The sequence below is a fragment of the Parambassis ranga genome, chromosome 18 (genome assembly GCF_900634625.1).
Source record: "Parambassis ranga chromosome 18, fParRan2.1, whole genome shotgun sequence".
NCBI classification, from domain to species: Eukaryota; Metazoa; Chordata; class Actinopteri; family Ambassidae; genus Parambassis; species Parambassis ranga.
In genome coordinates this window covers 5,474,495-5,485,917 of record NC_041038.1, presented here as the reverse complement: position 1 = coordinate 5,485,917, position 11,423 = coordinate 5,474,495, and the positions used below count along the sequence as shown (strand labels likewise).

The 11,423-nt window shown below is 44.0% G+C and overlaps 1 protein-coding gene across 1 annotated transcript; it reads left to right on the top strand.

The window, feature by feature from the left end:
- Nucleotides 1–353: 353 nt before the first annotated feature.
- Nucleotides 354–11,175, top strand: rcor2 (REST corepressor 2). Its single transcript, XM_028429227.1, has 14 exons — nucleotides 354–539; nucleotides 4,007–4,132; nucleotides 5,456–5,512; nucleotides 6,085–6,165; nucleotides 6,453–6,505; nucleotides 6,590–6,751; nucleotides 6,832–6,956; nucleotides 7,287–7,353; nucleotides 7,468–7,707; nucleotides 7,816–7,893; nucleotides 8,154–8,211; nucleotides 8,682–8,749; nucleotides 9,002–9,163; nucleotides 9,312–11,175. The coding sequence occupies exons 2-14, from the start codon at nucleotides 4,009–4,011 to the stop codon at nucleotides 9,657–9,659; spliced, it is 1,623 nt and encodes a 540-aa protein (XP_028285028.1). The 5' UTR covers nucleotides 354–539; nucleotides 4,007–4,008; the 3' UTR covers nucleotides 9,660–11,175.
- Nucleotides 11,176–11,423: the final 248 nt, after the last annotated feature.

The following is an 11,423-nucleotide window of genomic DNA, read 5'->3' as shown; positions in this document are numbered from 1 at the left end:
ATGGCAGATTAAGACTCAATAAAAGCCACATAATTTAGAAAATAAAACGACTTCTGCTATCTCCTTCTTTTTTACAGTGCTTACCTCTGGATAATAATTGTAGTCTGAATTAGCAGGGAAACAGGTATAATTTAGGGGAATACTAAATCAAATCAATTCAGTAGAACACGCGGACTATAAAATAATCTTACATGTTAAATTTCATGATGGACACAAAACATCAAAAAGCCAAACTTCATAGTTTTGTAGGACTACATTTTGTCAATCCAAACCGTCGGCGTTGGGAGAGGCATAGGAGCGGATGTCCACCTCACTTTTCTCCGGGTGTTGTCCGTCTCCCCGGCGCACACACACTCACGGCTGCTTCCATCTATCCATGCAGTTCACTTCATTGTACTGACTGTGCTCATCAATTAGGGAAGAATTAAGCCGTTTTAGGGGCAATAATTACCTGGTAGCACTTCGTAGAGGACTATAAACCGCGGACAGAGGCTCAGATAAGTTTTGAGAGCGGGGAAGCGGAGAGGAACGAAACGCAGGTACAGTGTGACTGTTATCTCGACTTCCAACTATTAACGTTACTAATGTAACGCGAGGGTACTAGCCGCAAGCTAACCGGCTAACGCTAGCATCCTAACCAGCCAACTAGGATAGACTTATAGTGCAGTTTGACGAGGGGGGAGAATGTCGCCTAGTTTTATTGTTCAGGCTCCAGAAATTAACTTTAACTATCCAAATAGCTACACGCCGTGTGTTGGCGTCCCAGAACAACCTCCAGTTGACTTATTATGATTTAAAAGAGCGAGTTTTTACTCCATGCCACCACCACCAGCACCAGCAGCAGACAGTAGCGTCAGTAGTAGTAACAGCAACGTAAGCGTGGGGAAAACAAAAGGACTTCAAAGTGTGACACACGGCACAGATGACTGCTGAGGAAAGCTGTTAAAATATTGATTTTAGCCGGTTAAACGTGGCTCTCCTGAAAACACTAGCTGTGAAGCCACATGTTTGTGGAAGTTTTATATTCAACTGATTCAATGAAAGCCAACATTATAAACGCATACTCAAAAAGAACTAGTAAGAGTAGTGCTCACAAATAAAGTGTAAGCACAGGGCATTATCAACGTTTTGAGTCGAAAAGGATGCATCTAAATCGTCACTCAGATATGAATAATGCAGAAAAATAATATATTGTTAGATATTACTTGAATCGTTACGATACACTGGCTTTTGGGTCAGTCACGCACATTTCCAAATATTGTGAGGAAAAAGTTGTGTGAGCTTCCCTCATGCTGACCAGGGGCAGAAGCAAAAGAATCTGATTGACACATTTTAAACAACAGGCAGTATACCCTGATTTAACATTGATCTGTTATGGGTGTATCTCTTAGTGCACGTAATAGTTGATTAATCTGCCAGAGCGATCGAGGCTACCCCAACCCCCCGAAACTCCCTGTAAAGTGGATCACGGCGGGATTACACGGGTCGTTCTCCCTTTTATGTGTATCTCCATTCATTTCCTAAACCAGAGTATATCGACATAATCTGTCATATTCAAGTCCGTAATGTTTCTATGAAAGTTGGAGGAGGCAGCTGTTGTAGTTTTTTTTTTCGAAAGGGGAGTGGAGGGGGGGCACCGGGAGGAGCGACAGACAAAGACCCCAAGAGAACCTCAGCCACTTGTATTGTCCTGCAGGGAGTTTGGCAGATGTGATTTGATGCCTCTGATTGCTGATCTAGAAGCATTAGTGTTAATGTGATGGAGTAGAGAGGTGTAAGTTCATGTCGCCTGCGCTTTGTTCTGCCTGCGGGGTAACTTGGGAAACTGAGGCTGAAGTTGCTGGTGTGGTGGTGAGAGGAAGCAAGTGTACACACATCATGCATGTTTATATCCTGATCCAGGTCCGTCTGTGTTTTGTGATCACTTTTTAACCGCGCTGTGTTTGTGTATAAGAAATGAGTTCAGCTGTGTGGAGCTGTGTCCTGAGCTGACCGTCTGCTCCTTTGTACTGCTGAGAGATCCACTGGCCTGGAGATGCAGAGAGAAAGAGAGAGAGAGGGGGAAGAAAACGAGGCTTGGTCACGTAATAATATAGCACTGACTGGATGATACTTACAATGAAAGACCCCTTCAAGCAGGAGGGCCCTCCTGTTGGTCATGGCTCGGTTTTGCCCTGTGATTTCAAGATGCTGCTGCTTGTCAGTGGTTGTGTGTGTGTGTGTCAATGTGTGTCTGAGTGGCACACACATGTTGCATATGACAAGTGTCACATCTATGTGATGATGTATGTTAAAGCAACATCCCCATTTAGCATTTTTGGGGTACTTGACTAAGCCTATGTCAATAGTTGCAGCTTACTTTATCATTAAAAAGCAGTTAGTCAATTAATTGCATCTTTTCTGTCATCTTTTTAAATATTTTTCAGTTTAGACTGATGCTAACTTGCACAAAGATGATTGTGCTGAACAAGTAGGCCACACACTGCAGTACTGTGTTTCCCTTGGTTTAGGAAAATGTGTTTTTGTTTGTTATCATTGTTAGTCCTGTGATGGAGTGGTTACACATCAGAAACTCAAGAAATCTCTGTAAAGATGCTGTATATTTAATCAATATAGAGCCAGTGTAATGGAGTATTAGTACCATTACAGCACTGAACTGTTCAAGGGCATTTTAACTAAGGAGATACTTAGTTATAAAGTGATGCTGAGGGTTAAAGAAAGAGAAAACTATGAGTTGTTGTATTTGAATGAGATCTTGTACAGTCTTGGAAAAATAAACCCTGCTCCGGGGAAATAATGGGTTTGCTTCCAAGTAGGGCTGAACGATTTTAAGAATAAATTGAATTGCGATTTTTCTGGCAAATATTGCGATTTCGATTTCATCCACGATTTTTTTCAAATCATGTCAAGCATTTGTCTGTGTAAATGACTTCAGGTAGCCTACTCTGTCACCTCTCAAAAACTATCAGTAGATCTAAAAGTAAATGCTGATAACGTGCACTCAGTATTAGTTTTCAATAAACATGAAAATTTAAATAACTTACAGAACAAAATAAAGTTTTATTTCAAATAGGTTAAAAAGAAGACTAATGCAATTCTGTAAAGTATTATTCAACAGTCATTTAAACAGACTGAAGTGTGCCTCCTAAGGTTAAACAATAAATACAGTATGGAGACTTAAGTAACTCTTAAAGTTCAATGTGATTTAGAACAAATGATCAAACTTTAATGGGAATCATATCTAAGGAAAAACGGAGCTGCTGCTGTTAGCTCTGTCCACCGTTTACTAGAGTCCTCATGTAAAGCCTCTTCATCAAATGCCTGCGTTATTGTTTTGGTGACGTCATTAGCTGTTGCCTCTGACACACACGCGCGCGCGCGACACACACACACACACACACACACAGGTGTAGAAGAGCTGCTGACGGCACAACAGCAGCGAATCTGAATATAACGAGCTGGTAATGTTCGTGGGCGCGTACGTGCTCGTAGCATTTACACGCGGCCCTTCCACTGCGACACACGTCGCGCGCGCGCACACAGACACAGGCTTAAGACGCGCTGCTGCTGCCGGCAGAAACAGCACCGAACATAAAGGTGGAGTTCGTTTTAGGGACCAGTTGCTCCGTTTTCTTTTCGTTTTCAGCCGTAGCATTTGAAAACAAACTCCACAAAACAAAACAAAACCTGATTCAGTTAGGAGCAGTGCAAAAAACCGTGGCTTTGACGATCTCAAAATCGCGTCATCTGAGATCGCGATTTTCGGTCTAAAACGACAGATCGTTCAGCCCTACTTCCAAGGTAGCAGCATAAGGTATCGTTCTACTTTACAAGAGTTAAGTGGGTTTTATAGGGTTTCTAGTGAAAAACGAAAAACAGCCAACACATTAACAAAACACTTAACTCAGATTATTGGGAGATTTAATCACTGCAGACAGAAACATTTGATGATTGGTGGAATTTAAGCAGTGAAATCTTATATATAGGTTGTGTGTGTGTGTTGCAGCCATGCCCTCAGTGATGGAACGCTCGGGGGCCGGGGTCCTGTCCAGGAGCAGAGCCAAAACTGTAACCAACGGCAACAGCCAGCCACACTCTGAGGAGGAGAGCAGCGATGAAGAACATGCTCATGGTAGCACATGCACACTTGTTAAACTATGACCGTCTGGGTTTGCTGTTCTAATATTAAGCATTGCTGCGTGTATGTATTGCACCGATGCATCAGGCCTGCAGGTCCAGTCACATTCATTGCATTGCTGCAGTGCCCCTTCAGTCCCTGCACAGAGCTCTTCTGTCACCCGCTCCTTCTGTCTTCGTTCCCTTCCCACACTCTTCATCCATGTTATCCTCTGCCTACAGTCATCCATTCTTCCTCCTCTGTTTCTTTCATCCACTGACTTTCTGTTCATCCTGTAGTGATCCTCTCTCATTCTCTTTCCTTATTTTAAGCATCATTTGTCTTTATTCCTTTCCCTTCCTGTCTTCTTCATCCTTTTCATACAACTACTCGTGTTTCTGTCGTTCCCCTCTCCTCCCTTCTTGCCCTCTGTCCCTAAGGAAACAGTAATCTGCCTCTTCCCTCTACTGCTCAGCTTCCTTGCATCTCTTCGCTCTCCTTACCTTCCACCCTTTCTCCATTGCTCCTGTCTAGCTTCACCACAACACTGATTACTTACTGTCTCTGACATCCACTGTGACACTGGCCTGTCTTTTGCCAGAGCTGTGTAGGATTCTGTCACTTAGTGACTTAGGGTCATATGAATAAAAAATATCATGTTTACCATACTTCACCTGGAACAGTTTACATTCTAAGGACTGGTAATACTGTCTTAAACTAATTACATATCCTCAGGGTTTCCTACAGTATTACAGACAGAAGGAGTCAGGCCTTTCTTGATATACAGGACCTCTGTTAAAAAAACATATAGGCTTATATTATATATTATATATATTATATTAATATTAGGCTTATTAAGCAGTAGCTTGTGTAAGTAGTTATCATCTAGAAACAATAATGGTGAGAGCAGATGCAGCAGGAATTATGAGTTCAGATTGGGTCATCATATCTTGTGGTGGTTACATTACATTAACATTACAGTGCATTAATTGTCACATGAAGTCATGTTAATACTGATTGTTCTCATCTGTGATGTGTCGATGTGGTATGACGGGCCTGATAAAGTAAACAAACACTCAAGCCTGTTAGAGAGGAGAGCATGTAAGTAAAACCTGAAGATGTTTATCAATAGGATTATCTTTTTTTATCTCTTTTTTTCCCCGTACTGCACCACACTCTGTCCTATGATCTAGTCTATCCAGCTCTGCAGCTTCTTGGAAAGTTTTATTGCCTAGTTATAGGAACACTGATGCCACATTCACTTCTGTCTTAAATACACTATCTCTTCTAGAAATAAAAACTCATGTTTGTCAAACTCATGTTTGTCTCTCCCATCAGACAGCATGATCAGAGTGGGAGGCGACTACCAGGCTCAGATCCCAGAATTCAAACCAGGTAAGCTGGAAGAGGAGAGGAGAGAATAACTTAAAGGGAGATGACAGTGAGGACTAATCTGAAGATGAATAGGGGGAGGAAGAAAAGCAGGGCTGAGAAGGAGACATACTGTAGAGGTGAGAAGGAGGACTGTAGGATTTTCCAGTAGAAACTTTATTTCCTGATGTAAGTGTGGGAAGTTGAAGATACTGTATCCGCCGTGCTTGTTCCGACAACCCATCCAGAGGGGAGACTATCGAAGAGTAAATCTGGACAAGGAAGTTGAAATAGAGGGAGGAGGAGAATGCAGATAAGTTGAGGAATGAAGGTCAAATGACTGATGTTGCAGCTGAAAACCAGGAGAATGAAGAGAAGGCGAGAGGGGAAAAGAGGAGTCAATGATGCCTTTGTCCCTTAATGCTGTCACTGAAAAACAGATGACATTTAATGTAACAAAGATTTAGATTAAGAGGTAAAGATAAAGACAGGTTCAGACATTCAACATGCACACATGAAGAGGAAGTTGTGGGTATATATACATGGAGGTAAATGTGTACACTGTGTTGAGTCAAATGTCCCTGTTTTGTCCTCAGACAGTCCCACCCGCTACAGTGAGAAGGACCAGAGGAGCATGTTGGTCTGGTGTCCCAACAGTCAGCTCTCTGATGCAATGTGTAAGCTGCACACACCTACCTTACCTCAGATTCATTGGAACAAGCTTAACAACCTGACCTTCAGTGTAATGGCTGTGTGCCGACTGAGGGACACCAATTAACTCCAGCACTTTCCCTCTGTCTCTATGATCTGTGCTCATATTCAGTCACTCTCTTTTCTTTTTTTTAATATTCTTTCTTTACTCTCCATTCCTGTTCACCGTCACACTGGTGTGCTTTCTTTTCATCTGCTTCTTTTACTGATGTGTTCTTTCCTCATTTAATCCATTTGTTTTCTCCTGTTTCAGTGGATGAATACATCCTAATGGCTAAAGAAAAACATGGATACAACATGGAGCAGGTACCACAGGCTGTTACAGGTAGTCTCTTGCCCTTCCTGTTAGTGTGTCTTGTCTTCTTACCCGTCTCTCTCTTGCTCCTGCAGGCTCTGGGCATGTTATTATGGCACAAACACGATGTGGAGCGTTCACTGGCCGACTTGGCCAACTTCACCCCCTTCCCAGATGAGTGGACCGTCGAGGATAAAGTGCTGTTTGAGCAGGCCTTTAGCTTCCACGGCAAGAGCTTCCATCGCATCCAGCAGATGGTGCGAAACTACGGGCAAACACACACATACACACACACACCTTACAGAAAATGTATAACACAACTGATTTTCTTGTGTAGCTTCCAGACAAGCCGATCTCCAGCCTGGTGAAGTACTACTACAGCTGGAAGAAGACCAGGACCAGGACCTCTGTCATGGACCGACAGGCCAGGAGGCTGGTCAGCAAGAGAGAGAAAGATGACAGGTTTGAATCAGACCATGAAACTTTATTGAACCTCTGAGGAAACTGTTATGAAGGAAGAGAGGAGGAATGGATAGAGGGAAGAAAGTCAGAACAGAAACACCTCACCTGAGATGTGACATTTACAAAACCTTTTGTCTTTTTGCTCACTCAATGAGCACATCATCCTCGGAAACAGGTCTCATTAATATAAATGATGTTTTCTCATTGTTTTCAGCTGACTTGTTTTTGAGCATTTCAGACAGTGTTTCATGGTTTTACAGCAATGTTGACACTAGGTTGGGGTTGAAGCTCAGGGATGAGTGAGTTTAGTTATATCATTCTTCATTGCAGTAATGATGAGCTGGAGGAAGGAGACCCAGGCAGTGACAGTGACTTTGAGATCGACACCAAGAAAGAGGTAAGCAGTGGAAAAGAGTGTGTGTATGTCGCATGCTCAGATAAACAGAGATCCTTCCTTCAATCTCAATCATATTCCTCTGGAAGCACTGATTTAATTTATCTGTCCAAGCAGGCAGTCAAACAGAACCCCAGCAGCACAGGGTCTGAAAAAGCCACCCCCAGCCGCTGTGGACCAGTGAAGAAGGAGAACATCGGGGCTCAGTACAGGCACCACCCGCTCAGGGCCCGACGCAGGCCACCCAAAGGCATGCACCTGGACCAGGGAGACCTGACCGCTCTGTCAGCATCCCATGATGCTGGTGTTCTAACTGTACGTCAGCTGGACACACAGCTGGTTTCACTCAAGAGACAGGCACGTATCAGTACATCTTAGGACATCCAACTATCATCAAAGAAACGGTTTTTGATCAACAGCTGCAGTGTTGCCAGCTTAACAATATCTTACTGTCTCCTATCTCAGGTTCAGTCTATTAAACAGAACAGCAGCAGTTTGAAAAACAGCTTATCTGCAGGTATCGATATATGCAGACCCACTGAGGTAGGTCCTTGTTCACTCCTTTCTTTCGACATCCCTCATCTGTTGCCTCATTGATTTTTCTTTTTTTACTGTATTCACTCCTCTGTCATTCACTCTTCACTCACTTTTATTCACTCTGCCCTTCCTCATCTCCCCCAGCTATTATTTCACCCCTTGTGGGTTTGATATTAGTCCTAATCTGCTCATTGCTCTCATGCTGTCATCTTCATCCCTCTCTCCCCTTCTCTCTAACACACTAATCTCTCTCTCTTCTCTCTCAGCCTGCCCCTAAAATGAACTCTCGTTGGACGACAGAGGAGCAGCTCCTGGCTGTGCAGGGTGAGTACAGGCTGGAACACCTTCTTCCTTTCCTGCCCACAGCATCACCTTGTGTTGCACAGCTCTCATTTTCCTACCTCATAGACAGCCATATCCTCTGCACACAAATGATGCATACACACACACACGCACACCATCTTCGTATTTCCACCTTCACCCAGCAGCTGCAGCCTCTTTGTATGCTGAAGCATACGCCCTCATACACTGCAGCTGCTGAACAGTAAAGCACATCATGCAGGAGCTGAAACGTACGGATGTGTGCAGTGATGTGGCTGTGAAGCAGGTCAGGCCTGGAAAAGAGCAGGTGCACTCAGCTAGCTGACGACCTCAGATGGAGGTCAATGGTAAACATGTCTGCTCACTATACTTAGCTCATCGTGTCTCTGCTCCAACATACTGATAGACAGAAAGACAGCTTTTGGTCATGAGTGGTGTATGGATGTAATATTAACCTGATGTTTCCTTTCCAGCTATCCGTCGCTATGGTAAAGACTTCACAGCCATCGCTGAAGTCATAGGAACCAAGACACCAGCTCAGGTGAGCTTTGCACTTTTGTTATACTGACCTCACTCTAACCCTCATCCAGCGGTGTGAGCTGCCCGCTGGCTTGTCATCTCTTCTCTGATTTCTCCCTCATCGCTTTGTCTACCATTTTCCCTCATGGGATCGCTCTAATCTCCATTATCCCTCCTTTCATTTGTCTTGTGTCCTCTATGTCCTTGAACGCAGCACAACTTTCTGTCCTCATTTATTTCTTCTTTAACTTTGTCTCTGTGCCTGCCTGTGCAGGTGAGTTCGTTCTTTGTAAGCTACCGACGCCGATTCAACCTGGACGAGGTGCTGAGGGAGTGGGCGGCTGAGCAGGTGGCCACCAGCCGAGACCAGCGAGACCCCAGGAGGAGCAGCGAGGAGATGACGGCAGCTACAGATGGAGCTGCAGAGGAAGATGAGGTGAGCCAGTGAGGATAGGACAGGATATTACAGATGCTCGTGATGACCTATATTCAATTTCCTCAGTCACATTACTGCTGCTCTGTTTAACCATGTCTGCTTCTTTGGCACTTCCTCTAACCCTTTACTTCACTCTCTCTTCCTGCAGGTCAAAATGGAGGGTTCTCCCTCAGATGCCGCTGGTGGCTCTTCTCCCCCCTCTTCCGCCCAGACCCCCTCTTCCCTCTCACAGCCTCCTCCTCTGCTGCGCCCGGCTCCACCCTCAGCACCCCCCAGCCTCCTCCGTCAGCCCCCTCCCCTTCAGACACGCCCGCTCCAGAACCGAACCCCCCACAACCACCCTCCACCTCCGCTTATCCGGCCTGCAGTTACCTCCGCCTCCACCGGGAACTCCAGCCTCAGGGGTTCTCCTCCCACCTCCACCTCTTCATCCACTGCAGGGCAGATGCCTCCTTCACTGATTGGGCTTAAAGTGGAGCAGCCAAACTCACACTGATATATACACACACACACACACACAAAGGTAGGAATAGAAACACACATCCGCATGCACACATGGTGTATCTCAGAGAAAATTCTCTCACCTTATAACCATTAACTTTGTAGCCTTAGTACCCGAGGACCACTACATGCCACTTTACCACATGATCAACTGAGCATGCTCAGGTCCCAAAGGTGACATCATAGCTCATAGCTTAGAATCATGCTGGAAAGCGTGTAAAGGGGCTGCTCAGCAGGTCTGTAAGGCAGCAATGTGATGCCCCTCTACTGAACACCTACCTCCCCACACACACACACACACACACACACACACACACACACACACAGCTAGCAACTCCAAACACACACTTCACTGAACAAAATAAAGAGAGACACTGGATCATCAAGCTGTTGAAGAAAGCCATGACCATAGAGCGAACCCACCTGCTCATCACCATGGCAACTGCTGAACATCTGGATTGCAGAGGAAAGTGGTTGAACACAATATATATATATATATATCTGTACTGTAGGTTCCACTGGGCAGGTGTTGAATCATCATAAACAACCTTCAGGAAAATGAAATGATAAAAAATGAGAAAGGAAAGTGGATGAGGATCTGCTGATTACTTCCTCTTCTCTCACAGCCATGTATTACTAGTGTTATAACTGGAGTGATGTTTTCCTTTTTTGACTAGACTTTAAAAGGTGAGAGGTAGATAGGCAGCTAGTTACTGCAAGTAGTTTAGACATTGTTATAATTGACTGAGCACTAAAGGAGAAAAGAGCCGTTTGCTGGATTCTAAGCTTTTTCACCGGCTCAGTGTTAAAGTCTCACTGCTTTAATTTTTTAAGTTGTCAGCGCTGAACTCTGGCTGATCTGAAGAGTCACTGAAAGGTTAGGATGGATGTTTAAAAATGACCTGCCTTCTTACAGATTTGTGTCCACTAATGTTCTGCCAAAGTCTGTTATTGCTTTAAAAGCACATTGTCCCACATTTCACCTTACTGGCTTGTTTTCCACCTGTTGGACACAAACCTAGCACTGGTTGTTCTTGGTTTTTCAGTTAGCTAGCATGTCCAGGTTATTAGAATGGTGGATTTACAAAGATGTGACCCTTAGTCCTTTAAGGCAGCTCTCTCTGTGGTAGCTTCAAGGGAGGAGATGTGAGAGATCTAATGAGGTCTGAAGGAAGTTTCTGCTGTAATAAAAGCCACTTGATTATTCAATTTAGCCAGTGACATATCAGGAAATGCTGCATTTTTGTCTTGGTCCTGCCACAGAGCAGCTTTCTGCCTGTGAAGTTTCATGTTTAGGGCTTGTATGTTATTCCTCAAGTGATGACACAAGTCAATGGACAAATGTGCACGACTAAACCATGTTTTTCTTTGACGCTTTCTGAGGTCATGTCACATTTCAGTGCTCACATCACCTACTTTTGTTAGCAGAGGCCTTTAGCGTTGAGTCTAACGCAGCACTGAGTACAAATGGAAGCAGCGTCCTTCACTACTTTTGGCTTTAAAGTGGCTTCCTTTGGCCTTTTCTTACTTTTTTTCCTCATAAATCCTGCTTGTGTGTACTGATGTGAGAAATTGTTTACATTGTGGAAACTGTTTGTTTGACAAATGTTTTTTTTTAGAATAAAGAAATGACCAAAAAAAAACATCTGTCCTCCGTTTATCAAAATGGTACAGAGAAAAGTCAAAGTGGTCTAAACTCTATATTATAATTTCCAAATTAATACATGTACAACCATGTATGAGCTTCATCTGCACCCAA